Source organism: Ursus arctos, unplaced genomic scaffold (genome assembly GCF_023065955.2).
Source record: "Ursus arctos isolate Adak ecotype North America unplaced genomic scaffold, UrsArc2.0 scaffold_17, whole genome shotgun sequence".
NCBI lineage: Eukaryota > Metazoa > Chordata > Mammalia > Carnivora > Ursidae > Ursus > Ursus arctos.
In genome coordinates this window covers 56,218,599-56,238,312 of record NW_026622841.1, presented here as the reverse complement: position 1 = coordinate 56,238,312, position 19,714 = coordinate 56,218,599, and the positions used below count along the sequence as shown (strand labels likewise).

At 37.8% G+C, this 19,714-nt stretch overlaps 1 protein-coding gene across 7 annotated transcripts in view; it reads left to right on the top strand.

The window, feature by feature from the left end:
- Positions 1 to 19,714, top strand: part of PPP4R1 (protein phosphatase 4 regulatory subunit 1) — a 59,819-nt gene that overhangs the window by 7,499 nt on the left and 32,606 nt on the right. For 4 of the 7 annotated variants that reach the window (XM_044382839.3, XM_048218457.2, XM_057313245.1 and 1 more), the window contains 4 exons: positions 11,744 to 11,828; positions 12,846 to 12,952; positions 17,244 to 17,386; positions 18,071 to 18,217. In XM_044382839.3, coding sequence (XP_044238774.2) covers positions 11,770 to 11,828; positions 12,846 to 12,952; positions 17,244 to 17,386; positions 18,071 to 18,217 — 456 coding nt within the window. In that variant the 5' untranslated portion in view covers positions 11,744 to 11,769. Of the gene's footprint in view, positions 1 to 11,692; positions 11,829 to 12,845; positions 12,953 to 14,415; positions 14,466 to 17,243; positions 17,387 to 18,070; positions 18,218 to 19,714 lie in introns of those variants that run through there. The other 3 variants (XM_048218456.2, XM_057313244.1, XM_044382840.3) reach the window with 2 other exon arrangements.

Below are 19,714 nucleotides of genomic sequence, written 5' to 3'. Positions count from 1 at the left end.
CTTTTTCTTTGTGTTTTAAAGCACTCGTGTACGGGAGAGCCAATCGTTGCAGTAAAAGCGTGTAAGACCATTGATGGGATCTAATATGTCTGATCACCTCAAGTGGTCATTCCAAAATCTGAACTTATATTTAAATTAACTGTACTGCTTTAAATTTATAGTCACAGTCAGACTTGATATAAGTCATTTTTACTTTTAAATCTATTAGTTTTTGGCAGAAATAACCTGAAAACTTCAAATAAATTCCAGACTCCATTTATTAGAGTATTAGAGATTGGTGGTAACTTGGACCTGGATTAGCTCTAATTTTATATTTAGATTACCTATGGAAAAAAGGAATACTAACCAAAGTAATTGGGTTAATAAGACTGTAAGGAAAACGTTTACTCACTGTGAAGGGAACAAACAACACATCTATAATGTATGGGAGGTCCACCCTTGCAGGGGCTTTGGTATGCTGCGGGTCCCTCCGGCAGATACTGTTTGGAAGCATGATCTTGGTAACTAATTTGACAGCAGATAAACACACTGATGCCTCTTTTGTTTATATGCATACCCTGGGGAAATGTTTTTACAATATTCATATAGGATGAACTATAAGAAATTATTCTTGCTCAACTTCAGTTAGAAGATTAAACATGCTATAGGATGGTTTTATATGTCTCAGTAAAAATCATTTCTAAGGATTTCGTAAGCTTTTAGTATTTATATTTAAAGGAAAGCTACCTGATGAACATATTGTCACAAAGTACAAATTGAAACAGCATACCTGTTGCTTGAGGCTATAAGAACTAAGTTATACGGTCCTTCAAATTTGTTGTCTTTATTCATTTTTTCCCCAAGCAGTGACTTAATTACATTTCTGCTACATTCCTAGACCAAGGATTGGAAAGTTTCAGTGAAGGACCGGACTCTAAATATTTTAGGTTTTTGAGGCCACGTGGTCTCTGTTGCAGCTACTCAGGTCTGCCGGGTAGGACGGAAACAGCCACAGGCCCTACAGAAATGAAGGAGCGTGGCTGTCTGCCAGGAAACTCTACGCGCAAAAACAGACTGGGGGCCAGTTTTACCTGCTGGCCATGATTTGTTGCCCCTGCACTGTACTATTAAGTCCAAGGTCTGTAACATTTTTACTCTTTACCTATAGCAGAGTACCCGTCACCCAGTAGACCTTCAGCACATACTTGCTAGGGTGAGTCTTGGTTTTTCTGGCCAGGCTAAATATGGTCCTAAAACTTTACTTGTGTCAAATACTGAAGTAATTTATTTTCAAGGTAAATGTGAAAAATTGATTTAATTGAATTAATTGAAAAATTTCAGACCCACACATAAGTTGCACAGGTTAACACCTGTGTTAATTCCCAAAACTCTTCACCTGCCTTCAACTACTGTTAACATTTTGCCGGTTTGCTCTATTTTTTCTATTCATTTACACACACACACACACAAACAAACATTGTAATAAATACGTTGTTCTTAATCTTATTTGCATCTCTTGAGAATAAATTTAGAAATCAGGCCCTTTCGCCTGAATCTCCTAAGAGCAAGGCCATTCTCTCATAATCAGCAATCAGATTCAGAAAACATAACATTGATATAATTCAAATATGTAATAAGTAGTCCATTTTCAAATTTCACCAATTTTTTTTTCAAGATTTTACTTATTTATTTGACAGAGACAGCCAGCGAGAGAGGGAACACAAGCAGGGGGAGTGGGAGAGGAAGAAGCAGGCTCCTAGCGGAGGAGCCTGATGTGGGGCTCGATCCCAGAGCACGGGACCACACCCTGAGCCTAAGGCAGATGTTTAACAACTGCGCCACCCAGGCGCCCCATCACCAATTATTTGATAATGTTTTTTATGGCAACCATGTTGCCAGTCCAGGCTCCAACACTGCATTTAGTTGTAATGCCTCTTTAAAAGCCTTTATCTTTCATGATATTGATACTTTTGGAGAATCAGTTTGGTTTTATGTTCCCTTACGAGTTGATTCAGGTTGTGTTTTTTTGTTTGTTTTTTTGTTTTTAAACAGGAATACTTTGTAAGCAATGCTGTGATTTTTCTCAGTGCTTCATCTCAAGAGGCACCTGATACCAGTTGTCCATTATTGGTGGTGGTAATTTTAACCACTTGATTAAGGTGATGTGTGCAAGATTTCTCCACCTAAAGATTCTGTTCTTTCCTTTTGTAATTAGTAAGGGGAATAGTTTGACACTGGGGAAATATCTCATTCCCAAACAAACTTTTACCCATTCGTGTTAGAATGTGTCCGTGATTCTTACTTGAAACAATTTACATTTACTGGCTCTCAGTCTGCTTTACAGAACTTCCCCTTCTTCCCTATTCATTTGTTGATTTATTTATTAGACTATCATCTTAAAACCCCGTATCTTAAAGTAAATCTTATAAAAATGATTAAGTCTCCAAGGTACATCTCATTTTCATTTTCTAAAAAGAATATAAAGAATTGGGAAACAGAATTTGGCAAGTTTTATTGTGGCCCTAAGTAGTATCGAAAAAATTGGAGGAGGGAGGACACATTGTCTGCTTTTTTTTTTTTTTCTTCCCTGTTTTAGAGGCTATTATTAGAGACTGTATGGTGAACAGAAGGATGTTGTGTTGTGATCAAGCTTGGTGAAAGTCAGGTCCTACAAATTAACCATTCTCTTTGGTGTGGTACTTATTAGAGGCATTAATATGCTAATGAGCTTGGAGGATGAAGTACCCTAGTCCCCTCAAGTATCCCTATGGGCTACCTTTCACTAACAAATGTTAATAAATGTGCATTATTCAGGAGAAGCATTAGACTCTTTTTTAAGTAAGAAAAAGATTAACAGGACGGTCTCGGCCTTCAGGGAATTTATCTATGTCTGGGGCTGGGGGCAGGCAGAAAAAAATGAAGAAAAAACAACTCAAACACTGCTATTGCCAGCAGAATAAAAGCTAGGGGCACCCAGACTGGGGGAGTTGAGGAAGAGATCTTAATTAGAAAGAAGAGGAGGGCGCCTGGGTAGCTCATTTGGTTAAGGGACTGCCTTCGGCTCTGGTCATGATCGTGGAGTCCCAGGAACCCTGGGGTCCTGCATCGGGCTCCCTGCTCATCGGAGAGTCTGCTTCTCCCTGTGACCCTCTCCACTCTCATGTTCTCGCTTTCTCTCTCCCAAATAAATAAAATCTTTTTAAAAAATGGAAACGCTTCCTGGATGGTGTTTGTAAATAGGTAAGTTTAAACTGAGATGGGGGTAAAAGGGCGGAAATGGGGCAGATGTGACAAGCACATAAGACAGGAGAGTTGTGGGAATTGTGATGGGAAATGGGCCCCTGTATGGGCTGTGTGCAGGAGAGGGAAAGAGGCTGTGTCAGATCATGGAGTCCCTTGAATTACAGCGTGAGAAAGTTGTCCCTTAGTCCTGGTGTCTTGGAGTTTTGGGGTGGGGGAGGGAGGGAGGGCAGGGAGTGTATTGAACAGAGTAGAGCTTTAGGAAGATGGAAGTGGTTGTGATGTGTAAACTGGGATAGAATGGGGAGGGGGGGAGCCGAAGTCCTTTGAGGGCAGTGGTCTTCAAACTTAATTACTGTATACTTCCTAAAATAGTTTCAAAAACTCTATCTTGTGCATTTTTAAGTTTACAGTTATTTTTTAAAACAAAACTTACAAATGTCACTGTTAAAAAATTCCATTTTTTAAAATGGAATCTACATAGCATAACACTTTGATACCCACTGTCATCCATTTTCAAGAATTGGGAATTTTACCCTGTTCTTTTTTCTTGATCTTTTTCCATTTCCTACACAATTTTACTGACTAGGTATCTCAATGAAATGGATGGGGCTTTTTGAAAAGATTTTTTTTTTAGCTTTGTTTTGTTTTTGTTTTTTTTTTTGAGAGTGCAGGGAGGGGAGGGACAGAGGGAGAGCAAGAGGGAGAAGCAGTCTCCCATAATCAGTGGGGACCCTGATGTGGGGCTCATCCCAGGACCCTGAGATCATGACCTGAGCTGAAGTCAGATGTTTTAACCGACTGGGCCATCCAGGTGCCCCTGGATGGGGCTTTTTAAAAAGTGATGTATGTATTCATGGATGAATATAGTTTATTGCCAGAATGAGACAATATTTAGCATCCATTTTCTACTTTTTAAGACCTGTGTGCACTGAGACATTTTGTTGACATAAATAAGTTGATGGAGAGGGTTTTGTTAGCAGTGCCAGTAATGTCCTTGAACTTCCTCCAACTTATATGCTAAAATTTTTAAAAACATGTTTTTACTGAGCTATTCAACCTTTAAAATTTTTTGAAAGCAAAGGTTTGAAAAGTATCAGACTTGTAAAAGTATTTGTTAAAATCATTAGGGAGTCGATCTCTTAACGCTTCCAGTAGTGTCTCTTTGGGTCCTTTTGTTTGACAGTGGAGGTGTTTCCAGCCTTGGGGCAGTGTAACATGGTGGCCTTGGAGCTAGGAGATGTATCTTTACTTGTCCCGTGGGAGGCCGGAGATTGTAAAAGGGAAAGCCTTAGGATCCAAACCCCTACACACATTTTTGCAATAAGAGTACTCCTGGAAGTTGGGGTCTAGAATATCCCTTCAAGTCATCCATCTGATATATTCCCAGGAAAATCTTTGTGTCCCTCGTGGGGTTCAAGTGCCCCAGTTTGCTCTCAGCAAAAGACATCAGAACCTCTGAATTAGGGTGTTGGGAACTGAGATGTGGGAATCCAGAATACTTTATGAAAGTAGGATTTATAGTTCTTAGCACCTGATTAGATGATGGGGGCCAGAAAGGCATGTTAAAAAGGTAACTGAACACTTACTGTTTGAGAACTCAAGGTCACAAGGGAGAAAGTCCTGAGGAAGAGCTGGTTTTTATAATACAGTTTGGACAGTTTAATTTTTAGAACAAATGGGACATTGAGGCGGAGAGTCTATGAAGTACCTGCAAATATGGATCTGGGGATTAGGGCAGGAGACTTTTGGAGGTTATTTACATTATAAGTGAGAGTTGAAGCCTTGCATTTTCAAGAGGGAGGGGAGAGGGGTGTGTGTGTGTGTGTGTGTGTGTGTGTGTGTGTGTGTGTGTGTGTAAAATAGGATAAAAGTAGAGGGAAACTACCTACATTAAACAATCAGAAAAAAATAAGAATAGTCCAGAAAGGTAGAAAAGTACTCAGGATGGTGTACTTCCAGAGAAGTTGGGATAGCGGAAGTCAGCCTTGTCAAGTGCTGTAGAGAAATAAGACAATAGGTCTAAGAAGGGCCCTCGAATTTTGGCAAATTATTGCTGATCCTTAAGACGAGAATCACAAGAGTGAAGGGAAATAGGACAGATTGCTTGTCTTGAGGAGGTGAAGGCTGCAAAGGGAACTACCTCTTTAAGAAGTTTGATGAAAAAGTCATTTTAGAGAATAGCAAGCTTAAGTTCTAGATTCAGTGTGTCAGGAAAAAACCCAGGTACTCAGAATTGCCCTTAATTACTTTATATTGCTTGTAAAGCGTACTATACATGGCCTTGTTTTCCCTCCACCATTGTAATGTTGCTGTTTCTGTAGTTGAGTCCTAAATAAGGTGGTTGGTGTTTAAAGGCAATGTTGTTGGAAAAATATATCTTTAGACAGCAGTAGTGAGCTGCTACATTTTGAGAAGCACGTCCGGACAGCTGAGGCACTTCTGGATCTTCTCATGCTCTTAAGCATATCTGTGGTCAGGAGTAGAATGGTGGGCGGCAGCACTACTCAGCCTCTTCTCCCCTGCTTTTGTTCTCCTGGCTGCTGGCACTGTTTCTCCCTCGCTTGGTGCTGTAGCGTTTATCATTAATGATGGTAAGGCAGGAACGGGAGTTGATTTTTTTAGTGTAGTTCTGGGAACTTAGGGATTTGGAACATCTTCTGAGAGAATTTAAGATTTAAGAATAGTAGATTCAAAATTCTTAAAGAGCATGAAATGAGCATAAATTTGTAGTATGTCTGAGCATTGTTAACAAGGCGTAGAAAAGAGGCTTACTTACGGTATTGATGCAGGTGGAACCAGGATTGTCGCCACTGAATTAGAATGTTGAACTCTTTAAGGGGACTAGGGCTTCTCTGTATTCCTTTCCTCCTTTTCTGCTCCAGCGACTAAGGGTGTCATAATCGGGAGAGGAGTAATGTGATACCTGGGGTTTTCTTAGAATGCTGTGTAAAGGCAAAAAGTCTTTGGCTTGGAAAAGACATCATGAGCTTTGCTTATTGCTTAACTTAAAAAAAATGACAGTTTTAATTAATAATCGAGAATTTTAATAAAGTCTTAGCATAGCACAGTTGAATAAGCAGAGATGCTGCCCGGAACTGTCTGTTGCCCAAGAGAGGTAGCTACTATTGAATTTGACTAAGTTGTTGCTTAGCATTCCTATGCCATTCCTAACTACGGGGTGTCAAGGCGAATTCTCTAGCTGTAATAATGTAAAAATGTAATAGTGTTAACTTTTTAAAAATTAGAAGGCTAGGCTGATTTTGGTTGGCCACATTCCCCTGTTCTTCCTGCCTCGCTTCTAGAGGAACCCTGTGTCCCACCTGCACTACAGTCCGTGGGTGGTTTGCCAGACATGCCATGGTTTGCTGTTACTCCCCCCTTAGCGTCCTTAGATCTCTCTGCTGGGAATGCCCTCTTCCTGCCTCTGCTTGGCAACTCCAATGTGTCTTCCAAGAACTGCCTGACTTTTTGAAGTCTTCTTGTACTCACCAGGGCAGATTTAGACTTACCATAACTAACAACATTTAATAGTTAACAATATATTTTGTATGTATGTATTCTTACACGGTATATTCTTTCTTCGTGTATATGTCTGTGTACACATAGCTGTACATATATACTTACATGCATACACTTTTTGTCTAGTGTTTCTATCTGTGTTCCTTGTTGAGTGCTTGGCACTCCCAGTGTATGTGCAGCCCTACTTACTGGTTGAAATGGATGAAAACATTTAAAAACACATGGAAACCACATTGAGATTCTCTAACTAGAAACAGACCTAAATGCAGAGAGGAGGGAACATTTACTTATTTGCCTGACACTGTGTTAGAGACTTTATAGACATCTTAGAATGTGTGTCTTAAAAGTCTTGCCCTTTATTGAAGTCTTGCAGTATTTTATAGATGAAGAAGCAGACCCAAATTAATTAGATATTTGTGTAAGTTCACATAGTTCATGACTGGCAGAACATGAGATCTGAACCCAGGTCTGTCTCACTTTGAAGAGCCTCTGCCCTTTTCACACCACTTTTTGCAGTCACTACGTAGGGGTTAAATTAATCATCTTCAGACTTCCACATGGATCCAACTTTTAAACTTTTACATTTTCCTTAAATTTAAAACAGCTAAAAATTAGGTCATTGCTTTCTGCTACTTTGGGTTTCTGTTGGTGCTGGTGCAAGGAGCTGAGAGTAGGTAGGGGAGACACATCCTGAACTGTAAGGGTATTTTCTCTCTTCCACTGTATGACCTCTTAGCTTTCTACAAAGGAAAGTATTCTGTTTTATAAGTTAACAAAGAGAAATGTCATTTTTCTGTAGTTACTTTCTCAACATTTTTTTCTTGATCTCTTTATTTGTATTGTAACATGTTTGGTTCTTATACTTTGGAACTAGAAGGATCTGTTGAGTCTAATTTATGTTTTGGGCTTTTGCCATATGATGCCTTAAATATAAGACTTCAGTTTGTGCTCTAGGGTTCTGTCCCTATTAAGAATTCTCTTCTATTAGGATTCTGGTCTGGGGCGCCTGGGTGGCTCAGTCGTTAGGCGTCTGCCTTCAGCTCAGGGAGTGATCCCGGAGTCCTGGGATCGAGCCCCGCCTTGGGCTCCCTGCTCTACTGGGAGCCTGCTGCTTCCTCTCCCACTCCCCCTGTCTGTGTTCCCTCTCTCGCTGGCTGTCTCTGTCAAATAAATAAATAAAATCTTAAAAAAAAAAAAGGATTCTGGTCTATTAGAATTCACTAAAACCCACAACTTTTCATTAAAAGATTAAAGAGTACACTTATAATGATGAGCACTGAGTAATGTATAGAATTGTTGAGTCACTATATTGTACACCTGCAACTAATATAACACTATGTTAACTATGCTGGAATTAAGGTAAAAAACTTAAGTAAAAATTTTTTTAAAAAGATGTCATATAGCTTTTTCATGGAGGCTTTTATTTGATAATTAAGTATGCAGTTTTGAAAAATGAAGATTGCCTACTTAAGTATCTATTGGAATTCCATCTCTTACGTAGAGCTTGCAAGTCCTCTTTCTTTTTCCACTCCATGCTGGTTGCCCTTCAGCTAAGACAGTAAATTTACCGGAGAGGAGGAAGTATGGGAATTTGGGGAGGTCAGATAATTTGAAAAAGCATTTTAGAGTGATCATTGTTTTTTTGTTTTGTTTTTCTTTTTTAAGATTTTATTTATTTGAGACAGAGAGAGAGAGAGAACATGAGAGGACGGAGGGTCAGAGGGAGAAGCAGACTCCCCACTAAGCAGGGAGCCCGATGCGGGACTCGATCTGGGGACTCCAGGATCATGACCTGAGCGGAAGGCAGCCGCCCAACCAACTGAGCCACCCAGGCCCCCTAGAGTGATCATTGTTGTTATATGCTTTTTGGTCAATTTGAAATTTCCAATAACATGATTCATCAGTGGAGGAACCTAGGTTTTTAAGGCTGTGACACCCTAAAGGGCTCTTGGCTGCCACAGTGTCCAAGAATCTGTAAACTGATGTTAGTTGTCCAGAAAGAAAGTGCTCAGGTGGGGTATGGAGGCATGAAATATCTCTCTTCATCTGCAGTAATAGTCCTTGTCTTTGTCTGTTTTGTCTAATAATAATATCACCACTTTGGCTTTCTTAGACTTACTGCTTCATGTTTTATCTTTTGTAAAAAAAAATTCTTTTCAACCTATTGGTTGAAAATTTGGCTTTGAAACTGTCTCTGGTGGATAGGCTATAGTTGGGTATTACTTTTTTATTGGTTAGGGATCTCTGCTTTTATATGTTTAGTCTGCTTATATATAATGTAATTATTTAGGTCTGTTTTTTTTCTGATTGTCTCTCTCTTTTTTTCCCTCTGTTGCTTTTTTCCTGACTTTCTCTTGGGTTAATGATATTTTTTAGTATTCCGTTTTAATTCCCCTGTTGGCTTTCTAGCTGTTCTTTCTTGCATGTTTCTGAGAGTACTCATAAGGGGTATAATTTGTGTCTTTAATTTATCATAATCTTTTAGTGTTCTACTTTGCATAAACGATAGATTCCTTGTTAACAGTACTGCTACACTTACTACCTCTGTGTTGTTTTATTGGAGGATATTATTTACTGTACCATCACTCAGTATATGCTGTAGGATTTTTTCATTAGTGGTAATAGTCTTTTTATTGATTATTTTCGTGTTTCTCTTTTTTGTAACCTGTGGCAGACATTTGCAGGATGACTGGGTAAGACCTGAGTGTGTAGTCTGTAACTATGGTAACCAAATCCTTGTGGCCTCCATTAAGATGAGATTCAGAGCCTTATTAGTCCAATCAAGAATTGATGAAGAAATTTTGAATTCAGAAAGGAGGGTTCAGGCCAGAATGATTCCACAGATACTGGCAGGAGGCAGCCGTTCTGGGAAATAGAAGTGAGGCTTTGTCACCAGTGCCCGTGCCAGAGTGGAACACCTCCTTTTGTAGAGAAGTAATTGTCAACCATAATAGATAGAGTGGTGTCCGAAGTTGAAGCAAAATAGGATTTCGTTGCCCTCTAACAGTATGTTTCTTAAATATGGTTGTTCAACAGTCTGCATTTGAATTAGTAGGGGTATTTATTAAAAATGAGCGCTCCTGGGCTCACTCCAAACCTACAAAATCAGTATTCGAATATGCGACCTGGCGCCTGCCTTTAGAGCTAAGTGCTCCAAGCTTGCCTTATACCCTGCAACGTGGGACGGTCCTGGCTTTCTAAGGACCAGAATCATGTATTTAATGGTTATCTTTAAGATTAACAAGTATGAGACTGATGAAACAGTTTGGTCATAGTCATAGAATTCTAGAGCCTGCATAAAGGTGCCTTTGAGGTCATGCTAGCTCAACAGTCCTGTGCTAGAAAGAGAAAACAGAGGCCAAATGAGAGCATCTGAGTGGTTTTTACAACCTTCTGATTCAAAATAAATAAGATACTTCGCTGTGAATTGTAGATAAGCATAAATTGTATAAAATTTGTCTGCACTGTGTAAGTAATTATTTTAATGTTAGGTGTTATTTTTAATCCAGTTTGAAAATCTCTGCCTTTTAATTGGGGTATTGAGACTATTTGCGCTCAGCGTGGTTATTGACACGGCTGGGTTTAAATCTCACATCTTGCTGTTTCTCTTCTGTTTGTCCTCTCTCTTCTTTTATCCTCTTTTTCTGCCCTTTGGATTGAGTATTTCTTTTTATGATTCCATTTTATGGCCTTTATTGGCTTACTAGCTATGTATCTTTGGTGGGGTGGTTGTTGTTGTTATTGGTTTTTTGTTTTTGGGGGTTTTTTTTGATGATTAATGGCTACTGTAGAGTTTATAATTAGTATATATCTTAACAGTCTGCCTTCAAATAATATGTATCTCTTCACATACACTGTAAGAACTTTAGAACAGTGTACTTTGCCCTTTTCCTGACTTTTGCTATTATAGTCATTATTTAACTTCTATATATGTTAGAAACCCAAAGTACATTTTTTTAAAGTTTTTATTTAAATTCCAGTTAGCATACAGTGTAATTAGTTTCAGATGTACAATATAGTGATTCAGCACTTCCATACATCACCCGGTGCTCATTACAACAAGTGCCCCCCTTAATCCCCATCACCTATTTCAGCCATTGCCCCACCCATCTCCCCTCTGGTGACCATCAGTCTGTTCATTCTAGTTAAGAGTCGCCGCAATACATTTTTTATCTTTTTTTTTTTTTGCAGTACATAGTTTTACTTTATCTTTCAAAGAGATTTTTAAATAAGAAAAGTCTTTTTTGTATTTCCCCACATATTTACCATTCCTAGTGCTCTTTATTCCTTTGTATAGATCTAGATTTCGAATTGGTATAATTTTCTTTTTGCTTGAAGGACTTCAGTATTTCTTGTAGTGTAGGTTTGCTGGGGATGATGTCTGTCAGCTTTTGTGTGTCTGAAATCTTTGTATTTGAAAGATACAAATTTCAGAGATACTTTAAAGGTGTTTATTTACTGGGTATAGAGTTGTAGGTTGACATTGTTTTTTGGGTTTTTTTCTTTTAGTACTTTAAGGCATGCTCTACTGTCTCCTGGCTTATATTGTTTCTGATGAGACATCTGCTGTAATTCTTATATTTGTTCTTTTGCTTATAGTGTGAGTTATTCTGACTGCATTGCAGAATTTACTTTACCAGTGTTTGACATTTTATTTATTTACAAGTTGTTAGTGTTCTCCTTGAACATGTAAGTTCTCAGTGATCACTCCACTCTGAGTTTCTGTAGCCTCTGACCCCTGTGTTTCTAGAGACATCTAGATGTATCTATAGAAAAAGGAGGGGAGCATCCTTCAGTCATTCATGGCTTCTGAGTTGATGGAAGAGTCTCTTGTGAACCTTTATCCCACTCCAGAAACATTAAAGGCCATTTTACTTAGCTGCTTCAGACAGGCAAGGGGTACTTTTTACTTTCAAAGTGTTATAAGGAGTATTTCTGATGTCTCTGATAGTTGGTGTGGATGACTACAGCTCAGAGTCTGATGTGATTATTATACCTTCAGCCCTGGACTTTGTCTCACAAGATGAAATGTTGACGCCACTGGGGAGATTGGACAAGTATGCTGCAAGTGAGAACGTATTTAACAGGTATGTGCATATTCTTTTCCTTGTGGAAGTGGAAGGATTATTACATTCCTTTCCGTAGGGAAAATACAGTTTTCCTGCTTAAAGTAATATTAACGTGTAGTCTTAGTCAACGTGTTTTGTTAATAATCACAGCCAAGGCCTCATTTATAATTGTTTACTCTTTGATCCTCGTAAGCATCTGGCACTCTTTCTTTGCTTTTTGGCAAAAAACAATTACAACAACCACCATTACTTTTTTGCTGTTAGGCATAATTTTGATATTTGTGTAAAGTGATTACTGAGGGGAGTATATTATTCTTTCAACAGATGATGTTGTATACCTACTGTGTGCCAGGTGATGTTCAAGGGGATTGGGACATTCTTCCTAATGCATTGTTTCTCCAGCTGTGGTCCCCAGAATACCTGTATCGGTTTTCTGGGAAATCTGAAAGTCTTAAATTTTTTGAGTATAGATGTATAGAACTCATTTAGTAAAAATGTATGAAGGTAATATTTTATATAATGAAGAATGTGTGTATTTTCCTATTACTTGATAGTTAAAGATAACTGAAATTTTATAAATTTTCAGTGACCTTAGAAATTTGTCACTTCAGTTAAAGATGAAAAATATTTTGGTAAATATTCGGTCTCATCTTGTTACAATAAAATCCATATGGCATTTGTCACTTAGGAAATTAGTGACTTTATGTTATAAAATATATTAAGAAAAACATTCTTTAAAACCATGTAGATTCTACCTTTTGGAATTCTAAATATTATTATTATTATTTTTTAAGATTTTATTTATTTATTTGACAGAGATAGAGACAGCCAGTGAGAGAGGGAACACAAGCAGGGGGAGTGGGAGAGGAAGAAGCAGGCTCATAGCAGAGGAGCCTGATGTGGGGCTCGATCCCGGAACTCCAGGATCACGCCCTGAGCCGAAGGCAGACGCCTTAACCACTGTGCCACCCAGGCGCCCCCTAAATATTACTTATTAACACCACTAAACACTATATCGTTTTCTTTTTCTGTTAGACAAATGGTGGCCCGGAGTTTGCTGGACACATTGAGGGAAGTCTGCGATGATGAGAGAGATTGCATTGCTGTTTTGGAAAGAATTAGCAGATTAGCTGACGATTCAGGTATATGTTTATGCAGAGAAAGGTTTCTTTTACCAAATTTGAGGTTTTAAAAACTAATGAAAACTTAGTGTGATATGAGACTTCTTAAAAGATTTCCTATGTAAATTACCAAATACATCAGTAGGAAGAAAATACAAACTTCTTAAGACTCACATTTTGTAGTTGGTCTGTTTAGTTTAATTTTGGAAATTTCTCACCAGAAAAATCTAAAAATTGTTTTTGCATCATGTATCTTAATATTTTAGGGTTACCAAAAACTTAAAAATAATTTTGAATAAATTTTAAAAGGGATGAAGCGGGCTGTAAGTTATTTTAGGCAAATATGAAATGTTTCCTTATCCTGTGCTTTCTCACTTGTGAAAAATGTGAATCAGTCATAAAACTAGAGCATTTTGTCTCCAAAGTGAAGATAGGAGGGTCTGCTTAAGAAAGAGGTAAACCTGACTTCAGGCTTGGAATATGGTTATATTAAGTTTTTTAAAAATATTTTTTCTTAAGGCAAAATATGCGTAACATAAAACTTACCATTTTAACCTAATCGTAAGTCATATGCATATCTTTATTTTCTATTTAGAAACAATTCAAAAGTAAATATTTTTTTTTCTTAAACCCATTATCTCTTTATTAAAATGTGTTATTTTTCACTTTTTAACAAACTTTCTAGCATGTTAGCAGTCTCATTTTTTATTTTTAGATGGGCTCATCGTTGGTGAGCAGTTTGTTTTATGGGGGAGTATGTTTTACTATTTACATAAGCCTTAAGTGGTTTTTTATTTTCCTATAGGGTAGAAAAAAATCTGTAAGCTTAAAAATAACTTAGTGATGATATCTAATGATACTGTATTGCTCACTCATGTCTGTATGCTTGTTCCAGAACGGTTTTAGGAGCATCTCATCAATTACAATTTTCACTTATCTTTTTTTTTTTTTTTTGCATTGTGGTTATTCCTTTTTTTAGTAGAATAGATATTCTTTAGGGAGGAATTTGTGTTTATTTTCTTTTACCTGTTTGCTGCCTATAGTGCTTGTTTTTATAAATATAATGTATATACAGTTGGCCCTCAAACAGCGTTTGAACTGTGCAGGTCCATTGATACAGGTTTTTTTTTCAATGAGTACAGTGCTATAAATGTATTTGCCTTACGATTTTCTTAATAACATTTTCTTTTCCCTAGCTTACTTTATTCTAAGAATACAGTATACAATACATATAAAAAGTACGTGTTAACTGTTTGTTTGGTAAGGCTTCCAGTCAACAGTAGGCTAATAGTAGTCAGGTTTTGGGGGTGTCAAAAGTTATATGTGGATTTTCTACTGCACAGGGAGGGGTCAGTGCCCCAGCCCCCTAGTTGTTCAAGGGTCAACTGTAGATTTTTAAAAAATACTCTCTCAAGTTGTTGAGTTCATGATAACTATCTGTGTTGACATTTACATTTTTTGTTCATTTGGTAAACATAATACAGTGCACAGTCCTATGCCGGATGCTGGAATAAATGCTAGAGCAGTTACTAAGGTGAATAAGAATTCCTGTTATCAGATTAACAGTTTAATGAATGCAACTAACTTACAAACAGTACATTATAACGGAGAGGATTGGTGCTGGCTTCAGAAAGTTAGTGACATTGAGTTGAATTCAGTAGAATGATGAGGTACAGAGAAGGGAAGAAGCATACTCAGGAGAAGACAAGACTGGTTTAGAGGTGTAAGGAGTTCAGATAGTGGCCCATTTGGTCACTAGTTTACTGAGTCTACAGTTTAAAATAATGAGGCTGTTCAATAAGGCAGTCGAGGTCTAGATCATAGGGACTTAGACTGCCATGCTAGAGTGCGTTTTTGTGGTGTAGAACAGTAAGGTACCAGTGTGGACTGACTTGGTGACATCGATGGGCAACAGAAACACTTGTTGGGGAACTCTGTTACTTTAATATTGAATAAAACTACAGAAAGTACATGGCCTATAAATTTTCAGCTCCATGAAGTAAATCAAAATGAAGGCCCATGTAATTAGTACTCAGATTAAGAGAGAGAACTAGCACCCCAGAAACCATTTCAGGGCACCTCCTCATTTCTGTCCTGTTCTTCTTCCCCAAGGTGTAATCCATGTTTTGACCGCTAAGTGTATAGATTAGTTTGCCCCTCTGAACTTTATATAGAATCATACTGAATATGTTCTTTTCTTCTGAAGCTTACCATGTTGTTGGTATGTAACTCTATTTATAGATTTTTTTTAATTGAACTGGAAAAGAGTTGGATGAAAGATGTACTGACGAGGAAAAAGAACTTAGTAAGTTATTAGTAAACCTAAATAAGCATTTGCTGTGTAAAATCCTAAAAATATGAATAACAACTTTAGGGGAATAAAAAAAATCAAGATAAAAGTTGATATGGATAAGGTAGATGAAATATTGAAAAGTTCTAAGCTCCTTGTTTGCTTAGGAAAGTGGAATATATGCATCATGATCAGCCCAGCCCACCAAGTTAGAGACCTTAGGCTCAACTCCCTTCTCTTCCTTCATACCCTTCAACCATCATAGTAGCTTTGAAATCCCTCCCCAGCACTTCAGTTCCTCCCAAAATGTGTTCATTTCTTGACTCTGCTTTGTTCCATTGGTCTGTTTGCCTAAGCAGGGCTTTGAAGAAAGAAAAGTTACTGATTTTATTCTCTCTCTCTTTTTTCTTTTTTTTGAGATTTTATTTATTTATTTGAGAGAGAGAGAATGAGCAGTGGGGAAGGGCAAAGGGAGAGGGAGAAGCAGACTTTCTGGCTGAGCAGGGAACCCAACTCGGGGCTCAACCCCAGGACCCTGAGATCATGACCTGAGCCAAAGGCAGACACCCAACCAACCAAGCCACCCAGGAGCCCCTACTGATTCATTCTTAACCAGAACTGTAACTTGTATCCTTTTTTTTTTTTGCTTCAAAAAAATATATAATATGTATTAGGTCAGTGTTAGCAAATTCAGGGTCAGTGAAGAAAAGGAGAGGCCTATGTTTTGTTTTGTTTTGTTTTGTTTTTAATTAAGTATTTTTCAAAACAGAAGCACTATTTTGTTCAATTACTGTCTAACTTCAAATGGCAGAGCCATGTAATAGAAATTCAAAATATTGGTTTGTTGATAAGATTCTTAGCTTTGTAAGATGCTAGTATATTTTCTGCTGATTGTTTCATTAATTTCTGTTTGTTGAAATCTAAAGTTCTGGACCCATGCATGCATATTTACCTTAAAGTAACTGTAGTGATATAATCATTAATAGGTACCAAAGTTCTAATTAGGTCTGATGTAATGAATTGTATTGATAATCCATCTTGTTATATGTGTCTTAGTCACTTGCATTTCTTCTGAGAATTGCCTGTCTGTTTCCTTATTTTCTTTCTTGTGTTCATTTGAACAATGGGTTCTTTGTGTATTTAGTTATTAATACTGCATTATTTTCTCCCAGGCTGGTTTGCCTTTTAACTGAGTGTGGTACCTGTTGTCTATAATGGAGGCTTTATAAAGCGGAATTAGTTGGTCTCTAAGTTGGTTTTGGGGTTTTGTTTGCCTTGGAAGGGCTTCTCACCTCAAGATTAAACATTTTTTTAATGTTGTCTTGTAGTGCTTTTGATCTTTAAAAACAAAGTTTGGAACTTTAATTCACTTAGAATTCATGTATGATGTGCAGGATGGGAATCCTTTTTTTTCTCACATAACTGATTCTCCTGCCATTACTCGTAGGCAGTTCATCCTTTTGAAACCCAGAGATTCGAAATGCTTTATTTGTCATACTGAAATTTGCTGTACATACTTGGGTCTTTTTAGATTTTTTTTGTTTCTTTAACTTGATTGGCCTACTTTAATGGTCACTTACCATTTTAGTCTTAATTTTTACTGTAAATTCTCCATTTGTTGATTAAATTTAGATTAGGAACTGGTCCTTATGACTTGTCCTGGGAGGCTCTTAAATAATTCATAAATAATACATATTTTGTTGATTGTTAAATATTTGGGTATTTAACTAGCATATGTGACACAATGTAGGTGGTGGATAAATTTGGTCATAATGGGAAATGATTGCGTACTTGGTGCACAGTAGGAAGATAGAAGCCTGGGATGGGAGGAGGGTCTTCCTTTTACTCGTGGGGTTGACCTGCGTATGATTGTGAAATGGATCCTAGAGTTAGAAAACGTTGTGTAAGTCCTTTTTATGTCAAGGATGGAAGTCCACATCTTTCCTAAATAGTCTTAAGTCCAGGCAAGGATTTTGTTACTGTGGGAGAATGTGTTTGCTCACATTTCTGTTGTTTCAATAGAACCAACCGTGAGAGCAGAGCTGATGGAACAGGTGCCTCATATTGCATTGTTTTGTCAAGAAAACCGGCCTTCAATCCCATATGCTTTTTCCAAATACTTACTGCCTATCGTGGTTAGATATCTCGCAGATCAGAATAATCAGGTAAGAGTGCCATTTACATGTTCTTGCTGGAAATGTTTGTAGTATGATGTATGTAGAATGGCCTCCCCAAGCTGGTTTCATTTGAGTCTTTTCCTTTTCAGCTTCATTACTCTGTTTTTCAAAATGACTGTGTGTCTTAGACAAGATATATTGAGAGTCTGGCAAATCTAGGAAGTCTCCTTAATGCTGTTATAAGACAATGCCCAGTAGCTGCGTTCTCACATGTACCCTCTTGGGTGTCCCTCAGAAAGTTTGCTAATTTGGGAGTCACCTTTCACAAGGATGGCTTTTCTCTTGCGTGTGAGAGCATGTGAATGGGGGGAGGAGCAGAGGGAGAGGAAGAGAAGCAGACTCCCCGCTGAGTGGGGTACCCAGTGCAGGGCTCAATCCCAGGCCCTGAGATCATGACCTGAGCCGAAATCAAGAGTCGGGTGCCCAACCAGCTGAGCCCCCTAGGCGCCCCCCAAGGATGGCTTTTCTGTGCCACTTCATTTGTCGTATCACAGTCTACCAAGTGCTGTCGGCAATAGCTGGAAAAAATAGCAACAAGTTTTTACTTGCAGGGTTTTGCCAGTTATGAATCCCTTTAAGTTGAGGTGAAAAGTCTTCAGTTTTATGAAAATGAAGTAATAGAGTTTTGTTACATCATGTATGTACTTTGTTCATACTGCTGGCTTTTCCCAGGTAAGAAAAACAAGTCAGGCAGCTCTGCTGGCCCTGCTGGAGCAGGAGTTAATTGAGCGATTCGATGTGGAGACCAAAGTGTGCCCCGTCCTCATAGAGCTGACTGCCCCAGATAGCAACGATGATGTGAAAACCGAAGCTGTGGCTGTAAGTAGAAGGTGCTTTTTCTGTTTCAGCAAAAATTAGTCACTGTATTGACAAATAGGAGGTGCTCAAATATTATATTGTGTGCTATGGAGTTTATACGTATTAGGTATCAAAGTAGCCACAAATTATTAGGGCTAGAAAGGGACATAGGCACACAAAAAAGGTCTGTTCTGTGGGCCCCATATTATGCTTTGCACCTGTGAATTAGGTGGCTCTATCACTGGGCTCTGAGAAAGCAAGATATGCAGCAAGAGAATAAGTAACTGTAAATCCCTGATTATGGAAAAAGAAGATGGAAGAAGTAATCCATGCAGTTAAAATAAAAAACACAAAAACCCTGTACTGGTGAAGAAATGTTTGTGAAACTGTAATTGCTGTTGAACACTTTTCTCGGCACTATGTAAGCACAGGGGAAAAAAATAGCTCCTGCCCTTGAAGTGTGGTCTTTGGGGGAAGGAGAATTAGGCAAGTAATTTTATAATGATATATGATATGCGATAGAAATTGTGATTAGAAGAAAGCCACACAGATTAAATCATGTACATAACAAAGTCAGTTATAATAAATCCATCTAAACATTCAAATCTATTTGGATAGTGAGAGTTTACTATTTAAACCTAAAATAGGGGCGCCTGGCTGGCTCAGTTGGTAGAACATGTGACACTTGATTTCGGGGTTGTGGGTTCGAGCCCAAAGTTGAGTGTGTAGAGATTACTTAAAAATAAAATAAAAAATAAAAACCCTAAAATAATAGCAGCTTTATTGATACGATAGTGTTTCTGGATCATAGGATAAATTAGTCCCCTTTCCCTTGGAAATTTCTTGATTCCGTTATTATATTTTTTTAGATACTCCATACCATTTAATAATAAATTTAGATACTTTTCAGTAATACCATTTTTATTGAAATGAAATTCACATAATGAAAAACCATTTTAAAGTGTACAGTTAAGTTAGCATTTAGTACATTCACTGTGTTGTACAATCAGCACCTCTGTCACATCCCAAAATGTAGATTTTTATTTCACAAGTTCCTCAATGAAAGAAATCAGTTTTTTCATAACTGAGCAGTTTAACTTGCTCTATTATTTTTATGGGATTTAACAATAGTGAAACATTGTAATTGTAATGGACTATATCCAGCACTAGTATTATGAAACCCATGATTCTTTTATAGTTGGTTTATTTATTTTACCATGTTCTGCACACCCTGGCTTCCTAGTTGTTCTCTATCTTGGAAATAATTCATTCTGATGAATTTAATTATGTTAGATCAGTGATACAGTATATAACTTTGGATCTTTAGGGCTTGAAAATGCTCGGGAACAGTATAGAGTCAAAGAACAAAAACAGCTTTGGGATTTGGGAGATACAGCTGTTCTCTCCAGTTCTGAGGATGCTGGGATTTTGAATAGGGATTGTGTTGGAGCTATAGATCAATTTGGAGATGGTCGCCCACCTAACAATCCATGAGTACAGTAGATCTCTCCATTTATT